Genomic DNA, 19160 nt, shown 5'->3' with positions numbered 1-19160 from the left:
GCTGGACCTCTGCTCATTTGTAAGGCTGGTCAAACCCAAAGCAATTATAGGGAGGAAATGTTCTTTACCTAATGCAGTGATTCTCAGCCAGGGGAGGTTTTGCTCTTCCCCGCCCCCACCCCCACCCCCAGGACATTTGGCAATTCTAGAGACAACTCTTTGGTTGTCACAACCAGGGATGGGGGATCCCTACTGGATAGTTGCCCAGGGACGCTACTAAACATCCTACAATGCACAGGACAGCCCTCCACAACAAACAATTATCTGGCTCAAAATGTCTATAGTCTCCAGATTGAGAAACCCTGAGTTAATCTGTGCCCTCATTTCTGCCACACCTGCTTTGGCTAAACTGTAGAAAACTAGTCTTCAGGAAGGCCTCCCATCTGAAGCCAGGGAAAAAGATTAAGAAAAATAATTATCTTGTTACAATCCTGGTAGATAGAAGAGTCCCTCATGAATAACCTCACCCTTGCACACTTGGTCAGACATGAGACTTTCTCCTGATACAGCTTCCCCTGGGAGAATATCAGGTTTAATAAAGGGAAAATTTCGTTTTCAAGTTTGCTGTATCACAACTGACCCCCAAGGGTTGCTCACCACTCCAGATAGCTCCAGAGACAGCTCCTGAAAGTTCTTGAGCATGTTGACTGGGATCCAAGCACGAGAGACTGTTTCTCCAAAAAATGTCACATGGTACTTAGACTGAAATAAAAGATGGTTATGTTATGGCCTCTTGTTTTTCTCCTTGCTTTGGCCCTCTAGCCAGAAAAGGAGGGGAAGAACTGAGGAGTCACAAGGAAAGGGATGCTGGGCCTTTTCTGCTCCCTTATACTGACCCACTTATTTCCATTGTTCTTCCATCCTGACCTCAGTAATCCTAATCAATGCATATTTATCAAAACACACATGTCCTAATAAATATTTAATTAGATACAAGTTTGTTTCTATATGTGAGAATTTATTTGTTTTTCACTCCAGCTAAGGGTCTATTTCTGCTCATGTCTTCTGGCTATGCCTATGTTTCTAACTCTGTGCATCCGTTAGGATGAATTTGGTCATTACTTTGGCTTGACCACCTACCTGAAACAGGAAAACTCACCGGCAGGGAATCAAGATGAGAAGCAAAAAGAAAATATTCCCCCAGGTCAGGGTCAGATTCTACCATGCCTGGCCACCTGAAGAAGATAGATTGATGTAGGAGACAGAAGAGATGGGTTTAGATGAATAGAATACAAACTCATTAATATACATGTAAAGAAAGGAACAACATGTTTTATAACCAAAGATAGATACCCCGACCCTGTCAATCCCTCCCAGTGGTCACTACCAAATGACTGAAGACTGAAGTAACTTTCATCAATGTACAAGGAAGCTTAGGATCTTCCTTGTAAAAGTATCTTATCCTTAGGCCTTCCGGCAACTCTGAGAACAAAGTCTTCTGACTAGGGACATCTCCAAAGAAGAAATTACCCATCCTACCCTCCCTTGTTCTCTTTACTTTATCCCTAATATCTCAATGTTTAAAAATGCTGTAGAGCCACCCTCCTCTTTCTACCAATTCAGAGTAGAATTGTCAGACCTTTTTTTCCAGGGAAATACAACATCCACTATGAAATTCTAGAGAACATGCTCTTTCAAAGTCTCCAAGCTTAGTGCTTTATATTTTCCCCCACCCCAAGCTCTTTCTAAGGCAGGTACCATGTCTTTTTTTTTATTTTAAATCCTTACCTGAGGATATGTTGTGGATTTTTAAATTTTTTGAGAGATAAAGAGAGATAAACATCAATCGGTTGCCTCCTGTATGCACCTCGCCATGGGGATTGAACCCACAACTGAGGTATGTGCCCTGACCAGGAATCAAACCCATAACCTTTCAGTGTACTGGACAATGCTCCAACCAACTGAGGCACCCAGCCATGGCTAAGGCAGGTACCATTTCCATTGTAAATGTTTCCCATTTCCTTCCTTCTCTGTTTGAATCTACCACTCTCAAGATCATGAAGGATGTTCCAAGTATGCCATGGTGCCCTACCAGGGGTAACCATATTGCTTGGCCCAGATGATGGATCCTGGGATGTAGGAGGCATAGGCCACATCACTCTCATGCCCTATCCAGGTCTCCTCAGGGATATCACAGCGATTATACTCCAAGTCTGCCAAAAAAGAGAAGGAAAATAGCCTGGATGAGGGCAGGAGATAGGACAGGAAACAGGTATAGGCAGCAGGTATGACCAAAAGGGCACCTGGGAGATGGGCATGGAGGAAGAACAAAGACCCTTGGAGGAAATGCAACCTAGAAGTAGGAGTGCTACCTCATTATACTCTAGAGAAAGAGATTCCAGGCTTCTATATCCCATATTGTTTGACCTTTCTATGTAACATTATGGCTGTAATTTCTCTGAGACACTGTTTTCTCATCAGTAAAGTAACTGGGCTGACTTAGAGCATCGTAATGTCTTTCAGGTAGTTTCAAACATTCTAGAATTCTATGCCTCTGGATCTTTCTTAACTGCTTTTCCCTATATATTCCATATCCCTTTCTATCCAACCTAATACCAATAACCTAATCAGGATTGACAGGGTCAGACCAATGCTGAAAAAGATGGAATTCTCTCAGAACATATGTGTGCTTTTCTATACGTTTTTATTTATTTCAGAGAGGAAGAGAGAGATAGAAACATCAACGATGAGAAAGAATCATTGATCAGCTGCCTCACGCACACACACACACCCCCACCCCAGGAGATCGAGCCCAAAACCCAGGCATGTGCCCTCACCAGGAATCCAACTATGACTTCCTGGTTTATAGGAATGCTCAACCACTGAACCACATTGGCTGGGCTCAGAATATATGTTCAGATTCCATGCCCCTCCCCACAACATAACTCTTTAGGTTGTCTTCTTCTAGCCCGTTATGCCAGATTCATCTTGATATGACAGGAAGATCGTTTTCTTTCCTCCAAACACTACAAGGACCCCTGGAGTTGAAACTACACCTACAACATAATTAATTTAAAGGATATATGCAGGGAAAGAAAGGGTGGAACCAAAAAAACAAAAACATTTCCATTCCATTCAACCTGTATTCTGGACACAGGACCAATTATCTGGAAGGACTGAGGGGTCAATGTTCCCACGAAGCCGCCTCCATTTCTCACAGTTCGGGGAGGAACACTGGACCCAGACTAGACACTGACCTGTGACAGGGGAAAAAAACTGAAATGAGACTCAAAAATGTGCTCTTCCTTCTTCAACTCATTTAAAATAATATACTCCTCACCACAATCACATAGCCTTAGAGATCACCTAGTCTAATCCTTACTTATAAATGGGAAAAGTAAGGCTCAGAGAAGATAATTGACTTACTGAAGATTAGTCTAAATTTGTGGCAGAGGTACATTTACAACCCAGGTCTCACATTTCAATCTTTTACCATACCATGCCATCATTTCTCCTCCACCCAGGGCAGAAAGGAGTGTTTCCTATATTGACAGTTCTTTAAAAAGGTTGGTTTCCATCTTTCTGGCTAGTGCCTTGTTCTCTGCTAGCATGTCAATGCTGAAAAATTCTTTTGAAGGGCTACCCAGCATCTTTTGTGTACAACATCCAGAGTTTCTATCTGAATCTCAGCAGATCTATCTGTCACCAAATCATCAAGTTGCAACCTTTGGGATCAACAGCCCCAAGTTCACCCCCCTCCAAAACAAACAGGTCTAAGTCCATCATTTCTCAATCAACTATTTACTTCAGGCCCTGCTGAAAGACAAAGCATTCCTTTTAAATATATACATATATTTGTTATTGAATTCAAAGAAGGGGGAGGGAGAGAGAGATAGAAACATCAATGATGAGAGAGTCATTGACTGGCTGTCTCTTATACACCTATCACTAGGGATCGAGCCCGCAACCCAGGCATGTGCCCTGACCAGAAATCAAACCATAACCTCTTGGTTCATAGGTCGGTGCTCAACCACTAAGCCACTGAGGCTGGGCAAAGCATTCCTTTTATCACTTACCTGCCAAACCTTCAACCCCACATTTTCTGAGTTGTCCCCGTACCCAACACAGCCTCTCCTCCACTGTTATTTTTAGAATTCCAGACAAAAGCAACAAAAGTCCACATATCTTCAACCTCTTCTCTGAACCTCTATCTCATTTTTGAAACCTGGTGATGCACTGACATTGCCTCTACCCGACCCCACCCCACCCGCAGTTCTCTAAATAGAATTGGTTCCTTCTTAGGAATCTCATGTCTCTCAGGCCAGAAAATGGATTCAGCATCATCCTTATTCCCTATTGCCATTTCCAGAGCATTACTATCTCCTTCCTATAAAAACCTTCCTCCCTTGAGGACCAGGCAGTGGAACTATACCACCCTCTCATCTCCCTTGAAAAAATGCTGACATCTGGTTCAGCCTTCTCCTCTCTACCTCCTGGCCTCATTCCAAATGATCACTATTTCCATAGGGGTAATTCACAAAGTATCCCATTCTCTGAGTTCTTTGACCTTTTTCTCCATGCTATCTCAATAACCCACTTCACTTCAGTAACCCCTCCTACCCTTGGATGCCCCACCGGTCACCTGCAGGGACTGCCCACTCCCTTGAACCACTTATCCAAATATCCCTCTCTGATAAAAATTCCCTGTCTTCCCACTTCATTTGCTCAAAGGACCCTTACAGCAACTTTCACTTTATCTAGATCTCTTACCCACTGGCTCCTACCCTCCCCTCAATCCAGAAGCAACCTCTTTTCATTACTCTATACTTACTCAGGTTTGATTCCTTAGATTCTCTTGCAGACATCTTCATTTGCCTCTGTCCTTCCTCCTATCCAGCTGGTAAAACACAACCCTGAATGAACCCACTCTACCTTTTCTGTGCCTATATTCATTAAATTGAGTGTTACTAGAAAAAAAATCACATAACTAGGCACATGGGTAAACTATCTATTCACAATATGTTTCTCTAGTAAGTTCACTCTCCCACTGTCAAATCTTACTTTAAATACCTAAACATAAGGAATGCCCTCCATCCTATTGAAACCATCCTCAGAAAAGCATATTATGGATCACTTTCTTAATTGATTAATTTTGAAGAACAAGGTACTGGTTGGGAATGTTGTATTAGTCTGGAAAGATAATTACTAATGATACTTTTGGATGTTTGTAGAGATGCCCTAGCAAGACTAGAAAAAAAAATGTGAGAAGGGGTTGGGGACTATAAAAGTAAACATAGATCGGAGAAACCAAGATGGCAGCATAAGGTATACACCTGTACGTGCTGCCTCTCACAACCACACCAAAACTACAACTAAAAGACAAAACGACTATCACCCAGAACCCCAGGAAAGCTGGCTGAGTAGAAGTTCTACAACTAGAAGGAAAGAAAAAAGCTCATTGAGACTGTGTAGGAGGTGCAAAGCCGTGGAAAAGCAGAGGTACGGAGGCGCGCGAATCAGACTGGCAACTGGGGGCACTTTTTTTTCAATTGGAAGGGAGATACAAGCTCCTGACTGCTCTGAACTCCAGTTTCCGGCAAGACTCTAGGGGCCCTGACTTCTATGGGGAGAAACTAGACTGTCTGGCATCGGGTCGGAAAGTGAGGGTGGCTTTCTCGCAGAGGTGCTCGCAGTAATCATTGTTTACTGCACTGGGGCACGGGGTGCGGGGACGCGGGGATGTGGAAACGCAGAGACTTGGAAACGCAGAGACGCAGAGACAGCTGACTGGTAGCCATCGCTGGTTGCCATGTCCTAGTGATTCCCTGAGACTCCACCCCACCCAATTTACAAACCCACCTGAGCTGTGCACAGCGGCTTTTGCATATGAATGGCCTGCCCTTTTGCAGCTTAACCTAACAAACTGCAGCTGGGTCAGATAGCTCCAAAACTTCCAAACCCCAAACAAAGAGGAGAAATCTGCAGATCTCGCTGTAGTTCCTGCTGGGTGGCCTCAGACAGTAGCTGACTTGCACCTCCTTAAAGATCCAGGAGCCAGTGTACCTAGTGGTCAGTGTGAGATGACACCAGATTTCAACTCTTCATATCCATAAGCGACACACTCAAGAGGCAGACTCAGTGAGCACCAAAGCCCCACTGAAGCAAGTCCTGCCCCATAAGGGTGTCTCCAGCACAGAAGTTCTTCCATTATAGACACAGCTGATCCTCACAGCCAATTGGCCTGGAGTTCAATTCCTCCCAGTGTACCAACAGCAATCAAAGCTTAACTACAACAAGACTGTGCACCCAGCCCACAAAGGGGTGCACCAAGAGTGTCCACCTCAGGTGATTGGGAATGCTGAGCCACTGGGCCCTACAGGTCACCTACCACACAAAAGCCACTCCAACAACACAGGGAAGCAGCCAAAATGCGGAGACAAAGAAACATGTCACGAATGAAAGAAATGGAGGAAAGCAAACTACTGGGTATAGAGTTCAAAACCACAGTTATAAGGTTACTCAAGAATCTTCTAGGAACCACCGAGAAACCTAGTGAGACCTCCGAGGAACTTAGTGAGTGAGACCTTCAAGGATCTTAATGAGAATGCCAAAAAAATGGAAAAGGACCAGTCAGAAATTAAGCATACACTGTCTGAAATAAAGAATAATATACAGCCCTAACCAGTTTGGCTCAGTGGATAGAGCGTTGGCCTGCGGACTGAAGGGTCCCAAGTTCGATTCTGGTCAAGGGCATGTACCTTGGTTGCGGGCACATCCCCAGTAGGGGGTGTGCAGGAGGCAGCTGACTGATGTTTCTCTCTCATTGATGTTTCTAACTCTCTATTCCTCTCCCTTCCTCTCTGTAAAAAATCAATAAAATATTTTTTTAAGAAGAATAATATACAGAAATCCAACAGTAGACTGGCGGACCCCAAGAATCAAACCAAAGATTTGAAATACGAGAAAGCAAAAAACACCCAACCAGAAAAACAAAAAGAAAAAAAGAATCCAAAAATATGAAGATAGTGTAAGGAGCCTCTGGGACAACTTCAAGCATACCAAAATCCGAATTATGGGGCTGCCAGAAGAAGAGAGAGAGCAAGATATTGAAAATCTATTTGAAGAAATAATGACAGAAAACTTTCCCTACCTGGTGAAAGAAATAGACTTACAAGTCCAGGAAACGCACAGAACCCCAAACAAGAGGAATCCAAAGAGGACCACACCAAGACACATCATAATTAAAATGCCAAGGGCAAAAGACAAATAGAGAATCTTGAAAGCAGCAAGAGAAAAACAGTTACCTACAAGGGAGTACCCATATGACTGTCAGCTGATTTCTCAACAGAAACTATGCAGGCCAGAAGGGAGTGGCAAGAAATATTCAAAGTGATGAACAGCAAGAACCTACAACCAAGATTACTGTACTCAGCAAAGCTATCATTTAGAATTTAAGGTCAGATAAAGAGCTTCACAGACAAGAAAAAGCTAAAGGAGTTCATCACCACCAAACCAGGATTATATGAAATGCTGAAGGGTATTCTTTAAGAAGAGGAAGAAGAAGAAAAAGGTAAAGATAAAAATTATGAACAACAAAGTGACAACAAATACATATCTATCAAGTGAATCTAAAAATCGAGTCAATAAAAAATCTGAGGAACAGAATAAACTGGTGAATATAATAGAATCAGGGGCATAGAAAGGGAGTAGACTGACAATTCTCGGGCGGGGGGGAGGAAGGGGGCGGGAGGGATGCGGGAAGAGATTGGACAAAAATCGTACACCTATGGATGAGGACAGTGGTGGGAGGTAAGGGCATGGGGTGAGGGGGGTGGAATCAGGTAGAAAGGAGCTATGGGGGTAAAAAAGAGGAACATCTGTAATAATCTGAACATAAAGATTTATTTTTTAAAAAAAGAAAAGAAAAAATAGTAAACATAGATCACTAAAGTAAGTGGGTGGTTGTGAAAATAATGAATATTCATGAGGAAATGAGTGAGGGGGGAAATCATCCTAATGACATAGAACTAGATATTTATGGCTTGGTATGAAATCTTCAAAGACAACAATAAACAGTTCTTTAAAGTTCCCTTTCAAACAATGTAGAAAGAGAAGGTGATGTGTCTGAAAATGGAGCTTGAGGCTCACAACATGGCGCTATGATAATGAAGAGTGATGTCAAACACACATTAAGAGCATTTCAGTTGACCTCTCATTCTTGAAATACTAGTTTCCTTGGATTCTGTGATCACTTACTCTCCTCTTCCCTCTCTCCATCTTTCTGGCAGCTTCCTCCTTTACTGGGTTCTAATTTTTCTCCATTAAAGCTTTAAATGTTGGGATTCCAAAGCCCAATCATGGATGTTTGCTCCCATGTTACACTTTCTCCTGAGGCAAACTTTCCCATTCCCATAGCTTTGAAATACATTTTCATACCTGACAACACACAGATGTATATACTAACAGTCTCTGTTCTGAGCCCCAGATATCTATAGCCATCTTGCTCTTTAATAACTCTATTTGGATGTCTCACAATGATCTCAAATCTAATGGACCTAAAACCCAAACACTTAATCTGATTCCACAAATCTGTTCTTCCTCCACCTTTCCCCACCTCCTTTCATGTAAATGTTCAAGCCAGAAACCAATCATCTTTAACATACTCTCTCCTCTTTCAACCACCTCCCATATCCAATTCATTACCAAGTTCTGACAGTTACCTCTAACACATATCTTGAAACTATCCATTTCTCTGTCTCCAATTTCATCATCCTAATCCAAGCCACCAAAAATCTAATCTAGCACTAACTTCTTGTCCACTCTTGTCTCTAAATCTCCTCAAAGATCCCATAACTTGCTCACAGCTGAACTCACAACCTTAAACTTTTTCTTCTTTATTCTCCATTTTAGATCAAAGTCCTTTTAGCTACTCATTCACTCATGCCTCACTCTTCCTCAGCTCTTATATCCAACTGGTAACCATATCATGGTGATCCTGTCTCCTAAATATCTCAAATTTGTCTCTTCTTCATCACTGCTATTGTCTATCTTCCTTGCTTGGATCACTGTTTCTGAGTCTAGTCTTGTTCACAGAAATTCATTCCATGCTATTGCCAAAGTGAGCTTTCTAAAATAGAAATCTTATCAAATTTTCCCTACTTAATGTCAGTGGTTCCTCTTTATCTATAAAATAAAACCCAAACCCCTTAACTTCACATGCAAGGCCCTTTATGACCTGGCCCTTGTGTGTCTCTAGCCTTATCTCCCCTACCCCTGTAACCTCCTACCCCAAAGCACAACCAAAAGCTACCAACATTAGTCCTCCTCTATAACTCTGAAAATTATCACTCTGATCCACCCCATTTCCATTTTGGTTCATCTGACTAAATTATACTTCAAGTTCTGGCTCAAGCAGTATCTTTTCTTAGAAACTTTTCCAGTTCTATCCCCAACTTGTAGCTTTATCTACCTTCCTTAGAAGCCCATCTCCCTTGTGACAGGCTTATATTCATTTGTTCTGCACTTACCCAGCACCTCCTAAAATGCCTGGTATATATATAAAATAAATAAATAAGTAAAAATAAAAATAATAAAAATAAAAATAAAATGCCTGGTATATAATAGGTACCCCAAAACTACAGATTATATGAATGAATAATTCAATGAATTAAATCTTTCTCTCTCTTCTTCAGCAGCATATCCTCTAACACAGGGGTCCTCAAACTTTTTAAACAGGGGGCCAGTTCACTGTCCCTCAGACCATTGGAGGGCCGGACTATAGTTTAAAAAAAAACTATGAACAAATTCCTATGCACATATCTTATTTTGGAAGTAAAAAAACAAAACGGCAAAAACACCCACATGTGGCCCGCGGGCCGCAGGTTGAGGACGCCTGCTCTAACAAGTAGCTATGAGAAATTAATTATAATCTTTGCATAATTCCCTAACATTCTAACCCTTGCCTCTCTCCTTCATCTCCAGTTTTCAAGCCCAAGTACTTTTCCAAACCATGGCTGAACTTACCAAAACCACTTTCCTCTCCTTTTTGTTGGTCCCTGATCTGAGCATGATCCTGTACCATTTTCTTTGGTTGGTCTTTCTGTTTATGCTCATGTCCTGGTTGGGCTTTCTTCATTTTCTCATCTTCTGGGAAGATAAAATAATTATAGGGTGGGGTTATGTGGGAGAGATTCTTTGTAGACAGTAAAGCAGAAAGAAGGATGAAGGAAAAAGAATCATAGCATGATAGTTTCAAGCCATAGGTTGGAAATTCTCAGCCTGCCCACTGTCACATTCCCTAATTTTATGGATTAAGTATTTGAGCCAGATGTCAAAGTATATCTGACTATACTTACGAGCTTTTTTCTTTCTTCTCCTTATAGAGAGTTTACTGAATTTCTTCTCAGATGATGCAGGATCTGGCTGGCCTGGCTTAGATATCTTTATCTCAGGGATTATTCCATCTTCCTGAGAGGCTGAAATCTCTAGAATATGAGGTACCGTTACCCACTCTCTGAAAATAAGATATTTTTAAATGAAAAGGTAAAAAGAATCCAAGAATAAATTTTAAAAGGATAGAAGACTGGCCCCGGGTCCGGGTGAGGCCGTGGGCCCCTGGATCCGGGTGAGCCTGGCCCCGGGTCCGGGTGAGGCCGTGGGCCCCTGGATCCGGGTGAGCCTGCCCCCGGGTCCGGGTGAGGCCGTGGGCCCCTGGATCCGGGTGAGCCTGGGTCCCGGGTCCGGGTGAGGCCGTGGGCCCCTGGATCCGGGTGAGCCTGGCCCCGGGTCCGGGTGAGGCCGTGGGCCCCTGGATCCGGGTGAGCCTGCCCCCGGGTCCGGGTGAGGCCGTGGGCCCCTGGATCCGGGTGAGCCTGCCCCCGGGTCCGGGTGAGGCCGTGGGCCCCAGGATCCGGGTGAGCCTGGGTCCCAGGTCCGGGTGAGGCCGTGGGCCCCAGGATCCGGGTGAGCCTGGCCCCGGGTCCGGGTGAGGCCGTGGGCCCCAGGATCCGGGTGAGCCTGCCCCCGGGTCCGGGTGAGGCTGTGGGCCCCAGGATCCGGGTGAGCCTGGCCCCGGGTCCGGGTGAGGCCGTGGGCCCCTGGATCCGGGTGAGCCTGGCCCCCGGGTCCGGGTGAGGCCGTGGGCCCCTGGATCCGGGTGAAGCCGTGCCCCTGGGTCCGGCCGAGACCAAACCAGAGGGAGTCGGACCTGCATTACCACCATTTGTCCACCATCCAGAGCTGAGGGGTCAGTGCCGACATGTACTCATAAGGAACTGGTGGACATTGATATTGGGTCTCAAAAGAACTGTTGGTCCAGAAAGAAACTCACTACAGACTGATTCATTTGCCTGTCAGCATAACTATTATTGCCCGTTGCACATTCAATTCTTATAAGTATATCTCTAGTGACACATGATTTCGCTCATCTAGGGGAAATGATGAACAACATGGACTGATGAACAAGAACAGAACCAGAAACAAGGAGGCATCGATCGGACTATCGGGCCTCAGAGGGAGGATAGGGGAGGGTGGGGGGAGAAGGGAGAGATCAACCAAAGGTCTTGTGTGCATGCATAAGAGCCTAACCAATGGTTAAGTTCAACAGGGGGTTGGGGCATCCATGGGGGTGTGGGATGGGAATGGGGGGATGAGGACAAATATGTGACACCTTAATCAATAAAGAAATTAAAAAAAAAAAAAAGGATAGAAGAATCCTAGGCTCTCTAAGGCCTCCTGATGTCATTTTACCTATCTACCTGCCTATTTTTCCCAATTCAAACAGGTAGCTTTCCTGAGCTGAGACAAATTTACAGAGATATAAAAAATGACTAGATAGGTAGGTTGGTAGGTAGATAGATAACCTTTTATAAATATTAAGTCTACCCTGTAATCAACTCACCTAACAGGAATAAACTTACCTATCAGCATTATCATTATCAGTAGTAGAAGAAATTCCTGGTTCCTTGTCTAACTGGGTACGTCTTATGGGCTGGGCACAGGAAGTCTCTGCAAAATCAAGGCTAGATTCTATCTCTTCCAAAACAAAACACTATAAGCAAAGAAGTAATTTTAAGAAATAACCACTCCATTATTTCTAAATTATAATCTTTCATTAAAATGTCTTCCACCTGTTGCCTGGAAGAGTCTACTTTTGGACTTTTGTCATATCATAAAATTTTAAGTCTTTAAAATTTCAGGAAAAAATACAAATTTATGTCCTTCTAAAAGCCTTTCCAGATTGACCTGCCTCATTCCAGGATAGCCAGGTAATGTTAATTTTATTTTCTTTACTGTGTTTTATATGATTTTTCCTTAAACTTTCCTCTAGGAATAGAATTACATCTAAGAATAGCTGAAAATATCAGACCATTTTCCTTAGCCTCATGACCTTATTGATAGGATCTTGGGGCCTATGCTATAGAGTCCTTTGTTCTAAAAATAAAATCCTTGAACAGGTTGAAACAGTATGAGAAACAGAAAATATACAATGGTAGATGGAAACTAAATTCTTCAAAACTGGGAAAAATAATTTATCTTTTCTAAGTAAATTATGAACGTATAGAAATGAATTTAACTTATACTTTAAAAAATCTAGATGAAAGTGTATTTACATTCTGAAGTAAATGTAATCTACTTTTCTAAAAGTCTGTACCCCTTATCTAAGGTGGTTTAGCTATAGTCCTGTTGATAGAAGATGAAGTATTTTAAAGTATGTCAAAGTCCCATCTAATATTTTCTTACTTAAGGGATGGAGGCTAGAAAGGAAGCTGTCAATTTACTCAACATCTCAGGTAAAAGTTTTTCTGCCTAACTTAAACTCTTTTTCTCTCACCAAAAGCCATACCCAAGCACTCTTGGAGGGACTTCTGTATCACAATCTGGACAATCTCCTCAAACTCTTCATTGGTGAGATTTGATTTTTCCTGCATAGACAAGGGTAGAGAAGGAAAACTGCTTGTCTTTTCCCAGTTCTCCTCTCTGGCCAGTCAGAAAAGCCTTCGTTAGATGAGGCAGTAAACTCACAAGGCTGAGAGCATGAAGTCGATCGTACATAAGGACTCCATAAACTCTATCCCAGATCTCCTGGGAATAAAGGAGTCAAAAAATAGAAAAAGCTGATTAAATTTCTGTTCACCTCTACTTTCATATCCAAACCACCTCAGCCTCTATATACCTACCATTATTTCCTGCTAAATACTTTCATCAAAACATTTTTTACCTTTTTAAGAAAAAAATGGAAGTCCCCAAAAAGGAATAAAAAACTGAAACTACAAGATGAATTTCCCCAACATGGAAAGATTCTATTTGTTCAGGATGGATGACTAGAAGAAACTGTCCCACTAGAGCCCATCAGTATAACTGATACCTTTGCTTTCTTCTCTGCTTGCTTGTTGTCTTGAACCTTTACTTTTTTCTCCTGGTCACTGCATGGACCATTCACTGTGGTTGCTCCCTCCTCCTTCTTCTCTAACTTGGCCTTTAGCAGGTTTGGTCCGGCCTCTGCCAGGTTTGGTCCAGCCTCTGCCTCCAGAGAACTGATCTCCATAGTCTCCTCTTTGTGTGAGTTAGGGATGTAAGGCATCAGGCTATGCAATTTTTGTGCAGGTGGGATAAAGGGTTTTTTTGATCCTTTCCCATATTCTGAAAGAAATTTTATTATCAAATGGAATTTATGAAACGTAGTGTCTAACACAGAGACTGCCAAACACTGCCAATTGACTGACCATATCAGAATTATCTGGAGAAATATTTTACTAAATTCATATTTCTAGGTCTCTACTCACCCACCCTCACTTACCCTGCCCTGAGTTTCTGATGAAATATTTTGAAGTGAGACCCGAGAATCTGAAATTTTACAGGACTATCTAGATGATTCTGATGTACTTCCAGGTTTAGGAACCACTGAGTAATTCAAAGGTGATAAATATGACAAATATAAGCATTTGGTAAACTGAATTATTTAAATGTAAAATTTTTAAAATTTGTCTATTTTAACTTTGGACAAAATTTTATGGGAAATTAAGAGAAAATGAAAAAATATAGTTTAAATCTACAGATGATACAATGAAAATTGTAGTGATTCTCCCAGGTGTAAGTAATATATCTTTCTTCTGAGCTTCCATAATACTTTGTACCTGCCTGGTGACATTCACCCCATTCAAATTTATGTTATAGATATTTATGAGTTCATATATTCCTTGAGCAGGACTATTTCTAAGATATATATTTCACTCAAGGTGTCTAGAAACGTAGTAACTTTAACAAAGTGGAAATAAAAAATATGTAAACTGTGCTTCTCTTTGGTAGGATTCTGAGAAGGGAAAAATGAAAAATATGTATAAAATGAACCTCCCTCACTCTTGACTCACCTTCTTTACTCTGTGATGTTGTCATCATTCAGCTCAGAAGCTACACTCTTTTGTGCCTCTGTTAGAAAAAAGAAATTAACTGCTAAGGCTCTGATTGAACATGAGTTTAAACTTTCTTTTCTTCCTGTCTTCTTGGGTTCAGGATTTCTTTTCCTGGAACCCCTGAATTACATGTTCTGCCTTCTTGACTATACTTCTGCCTTCTGGGCAATGCCAATTACATGCCAGAGGACAATCAGAGTTATTGTTTTAAAGATTAGCAATAATTCTTAGTGTTTTAAGTGCTGAAGAGATTAATATACTCATACATTTCTAAGTCACCTGTGGCACAGCAGAATGCTGAGATTCAATTTGTGGGTGATGTTCCAATAATTTTTCCAATTTATACTTTCCACTATTGATATTACTTCTATCCACTTGTTAGAAGAGAATTGCTTTTTTATCAGCCTAAATGTATAACCCTCTACCCAGTTTTTTTAGGTATAAAGCATATAATTCACTCTTATTTTTGTAAAAGTTATAATAAACACTATAACTCTGGTAGGGTTATTAGAGGCCATAATATATCATTTCCCCTTTTTACAGATGCAAAATATGCAGAGAGTTTAAGTGGTTTGCCCAAAGCTTCAGTGTTAATACATGGGAGAGCCAAGTTGAACCCAGGCCTTTGCTTTCAAATTCTACTAATACAACATCTATTCTTCTCAGTGATCTTATTTCTGACTGCTGGTTTTGAGTACTTTGAAGGCCCTAGACTTGCAACTCAATCTTCCAACTCTGCCATCTCCCACTTATAAAAAACCCACAAAGTAGCATAAAATGAATCTTTAAGTTTATATACAGTTCCCTTTAAAGGATCTGAAAATTTTAAGACCTTCAAATTATAGTGAACACTCAGTTGTTTGGGGTGTAAAGTTCCTCTCCCTGGTTCCTAAGATGAATTCAAAAGGTGTTGGGGCTTGACTTAGTGTGGCTACAGTATGATTGGGTGTAAAGTATTTTTAAGTTATCTTTTGGTGTTTTTCTGTTCTAGTTCTTAATTTCTGAATGTGGATAATTCTGATGTGCTGTTCTGCAATAACTACTTTTCCTTTATATTAAGGAGCACATTTTCTCACTTTTTGCATCTCACCACTACCAACCCCCAAATGTATTTGCTCTAAGAAAAAAAGCAAATGGGAAATTGGGGGAGAAACACTACAGCAAATTGGTCTCCTTCTTTATGATAATCCTAAGTAGAAGCTAAAAACTGAATCAAATTGGTTGCAAAAGGAATATTAATTTGACCACAAATGACAAACATATTTTCTCTCAGATTCCAGAATCCCAAAAATAATCTTTAGAAGTCCCTAAGAAAGTAATATAAATTTCAAGAAGAGCTATACTAAATGAGAAGTGAAAATTAGTAGATTTGAGATGACAAAATTTCCTTTTTTTATTTTTTTTAAATATATTTTATTGATTTTTTTATAGAGAGGAAGGGAGAGAGATAGAGAGCTAGAAATATCGATCAGCTGCCTCCTGCACACTCCCCACTGGGGATGTGCCCACAACCAAGGTACATGCCCTTGACCGGAATCGAACCTGGGACCCTTGAGGCCGCAGGCCGATGCTCTATCCACTGAGCCAAACTGGTTAGGGCAAAATTTCCTTTTTTTTTTTTTTAAATGTCTATCTTTTAAAAGAAAAAAAAAATTTTTTTAAATGTCTGTCTTTATAATATGCCTCTGGAGAGTAGAACTGTATGGAAGGGAGCTTTTTATTGTACCCCCTCATGCATCTCTAACATTTTATAGCATACACATATTATCACTTCAAAAGTTATTTTTTTTAATTATAAATTCTTTAAATAAAATGAAGAGTATTTTGATCAATCTAAAAATGCACAAATTTTCCAAGTTAGGTTCAAATCATTATTTAAGCCTCTAGTGACCTCTGTAGGAAAAAGTGTGTTACTGGAGCCCCAACCAACTGGATAAAATTGTGGATCATTATTGAGGTAACTGTAGTAAATCTATACTAGTAAGCAATGATGTGTAACACTTCCCCTTAATCGAGAGTGGGTTTGTGATGAAGAACATTACCTTTAAAGAAAATCTCTAACCTGATCAATAAAGGAAAGCCAGGAAATCACTGACAACTCAAGTCTCTGCTCCTCTGTTCCAGACTAATTATTTTTTTCCACAATAACAAATACTGAAATATAGTTCAGAGAGAGAAATATTTCTAAATAGTTAATAAATATACAAAATACCACCAACTTTCATCTGACCAGCTAATAAATGACTTTCACTTAAACACTAAAAATCATCACATTGGTTTTAAGAAAAAATCACCTTGCTCAGCAGTTCTCAAAGTGTGATCCAAAGACTCCTGGGGGTCCTCTCCCTTTTCCAACTACTTATTGTGTTAGGCTAGATTTTCTCATATACTTCAACCAAAACAAGATACAAGCATACCTTGTATATATTGCAGATTTGGTTCCAAACCACCACAATAAAGTGAGTATCACAATAAAGCAAGCTGTAATCTTTTGCTGATGGAGGGTCTCGCCTTTAATTTATTAAAAAAAACAACCCTGGCTGGTTTGGCTCGGTGGATAGAGCGTTGGCCTGTGGACTGAAGGGTTCCAGGTTCGATTCCGGCCAGGGGCATATGCCTGGGTTGTGGACTGGATCCCCAGTAGGGGCTGTGCAGGAGGCAGCCAATCGATGATTCTCTCTCATCATTGATGTTTCTGTCTTTCTGTCCCTCTCCCTTCCTTTCTGAAATCAATAAAATACATTTAAAAAAAAAAAGACAAACAAACATGCAACACCTGTGAAGCACAATAAAGGGACGTGCAATAAAACGAGGTATGCCTGTATCATAACAGATTGAATTTAGAAACAGATGAAAATCCAGCTGTCTTCTATTAAGCCAAACATGAAAGATATTTCAAAAATGTAAAACAACATCATGTTCACACTAACGTTCCTTTTGTTTGGGAAAATATATTTTTCATAAAAATGTAAACATGTAATGAGTTTATTATTTTAACATTAATAAATGTTTAAATCTTTCTGGTTAATTTCTGCCATAGATATAAACCAATCTTTAGAGTCCTTCAGAATTTTCAAGAGTACAAAAGAGTATAACATGTTTAAGAACTGGTCTAGCTAAATAACTTAATTCAGTCTTGTAAATGCTTTTCAAAAAGCATTCATTCTCTTCCCTCCTCCCCCCATTTAAAATGTGTTCACAAATTTCTTCCTCCTAACTATCCAAATATTCCCTCTATATTGTTTCTGGAATCCTTGATCTAAGAAAATAAATGTAAACCCTTTAGAATTGTACTCTAATATAAACTATGCAAGCTTCAAAAACCTGTATTTAAAGACTATATTTAAAATCTCCTTTAAGCTGGAATTGGATTCCCTTTTGGCTTTAATGTCTAATCTGCTTATTTTCATGCCTCAATCAGTAACAGTTGGTTTCTTTTCTCTTTTTTTTTTTTTTCTGTGCTCAGAGAGGATGATTTAAAACATTTAACAAGACAGAAGGAAAAAGAAGATTCCAGCTACCCTACTGCCTTTACTAGACTACCTGACATTACTGTCATAACTACTATAGTTAACCTAAACCTTTCACAGAATATTATAAATGGTGAACTAAAGCTTCTTGGTTCAGAGAGTGCAGGGAAGCACAAAGATATGGCCACTTATCACAAAAACGCACTCCTTCGGGACTCTGAGCTTGTTCTTGCTATCTACTGCCAAAGACGCTTCCAGTGTGCCCTCGTTCCCGACCTCCAACTAGCCTTTTTGGTGTTGTTTTCGCTTAAAGCAGCACATCTCCATCAACTTCCAGATCACCGCGCCATTTTTCCTCTCAGGGTGCCAAGGTTTGGAACAGTAAAAGGCCTTAATTCCACCTTTAAAATTTGAGGGAATAACTTCCTGGTGGTCGCCATTTTGCCTCGCTCTTCCTTCACCACGTCTCTCTTAAGATCGGAGGTATCACAGTCAAAAGTCCTTGACGCCCCTCAAAGAGTAAAACCGTGTCTTTCTAGATTCTCTTCCCCCATCAAGAACCCCACCATGAGAGAATTTCCCCTCAGCTGCCCCTCCCGCTCAGACACCAGAACCCTCATTCTCGCTCGGACCCTCATTGCCCGCCAGTATGAAAGAATAGGTTACTTTGTTTGTTGGCTGGGGGCGAGTTTGCGGTTAGAGGTTCTCAGGAGCAGGGGTAGGAGTTGTCACCCTGACGAGAAAACTCAGACGAAAGATCCCAGGATTAGCTGCGCCTAACACCTTCATCTGTAACCAGGTTAGAGATAGCTACCTTCTGGAGCGAGGAACAGAGAGAACTACTGCAACAATTCTGCAAGCCCCTCCGACCTCGACCCACTTTTCCCGCCACCAAGAAAAGGCGCGAGGACACGCATAAGCTCCACAGTTCCCTCCAGTGGCGAACGCTCCGTGCTGAGGCGCATGCGCAGTCAGGAGATGCGTTTGCGCTTGCGCAACTGAATGTCGCCATCTTCCCCTCTAACGCCCTGTAAAACTACAAATCCCATAATCCTAGATGGCCTCACTTTTTTTCTTTAGGCGTCCACAGCAGTGCCTGACCGTTAATGAACCACAGCTTTCTTTTACTAACTCCTCTGCCCCAAGCTGTATTTTCCTTTTCGTTCCCTGATTCCTATTATTCCTTTTAGTCTCCTTCGAACCCGTATTTTAATATTTGTTTGAGACTCTCCGCCCCATTCTCGCCGCTCCCACCAGTCTGGGGTGCAACAGGGCCCGCACCCCAGCACTGTTGGAAGGGAAAAAGGGCCACCTTGCACCCAGTAGAATGGGCGTTGAA

General features: G+C 41.3%; 1 protein-coding gene across 6 annotated transcripts in view; it reads right to left on the bottom strand.

Annotated features, from left to right (window-relative positions):
* ZCWPW1 (zinc finger CW-type and PWWP domain containing 1) overlaps positions 1-18749 on the bottom strand; it is a 31907-nt gene extending 13158 nt beyond the window's left edge. For 2 of the 6 annotated variants that reach the window (XM_079785347.1, XM_079785352.1), the window contains exons 1-11: positions 18636-18749; positions 14310-14367; positions 13307-13581; positions 12773-12863; positions 11859-11946; positions 10296-10453; positions 9964-10086; positions 3081-3197; positions 2033-2153; positions 1100-1175; positions 598-702 (exon numbers count right to left, since the gene is read on the bottom strand). In XM_079785347.1, coding sequence (XP_079641473.1) covers positions 598-702; positions 1100-1175; positions 2033-2153; positions 3081-3197; positions 9964-10086; positions 10296-10453; positions 11859-11946; positions 12773-12863; positions 13307-13581; positions 14310-14337 — 1182 coding nt within the window. In that variant the 5' untranslated portion in view covers positions 14338-14367; positions 18636-18749. Of the gene's footprint in view, positions 1-597; positions 703-1099; positions 1176-2032; positions 2154-3080; positions 3198-9963; positions 10087-10295; positions 10454-11858; positions 11947-12772; positions 12864-12963; positions 13249-13306; positions 13582-14309; positions 14368-18635 lie in introns of those variants that run through there. The other 4 variants (XM_079785348.1, XM_079785349.1, XM_079785350.1 and 1 more) reach the window with 4 other exon arrangements.
* Between the last annotated feature and the right edge of the window lie 411 nt (positions 18750-19160).

This window comes from Cnephaeus nilssonii, assembly GCF_951640355.1.
Source record: "Cnephaeus nilssonii genome assembly, chromosome: 2".
Taxonomy (NCBI): Eukaryota; Metazoa; Chordata; class Mammalia; order Chiroptera; family Vespertilionidae; genus Cnephaeus; species Cnephaeus nilssonii.
Note: the sequence above shows the minus strand (reverse complement) of the source record. Positions and strands in the feature narration are given on the sequence as shown.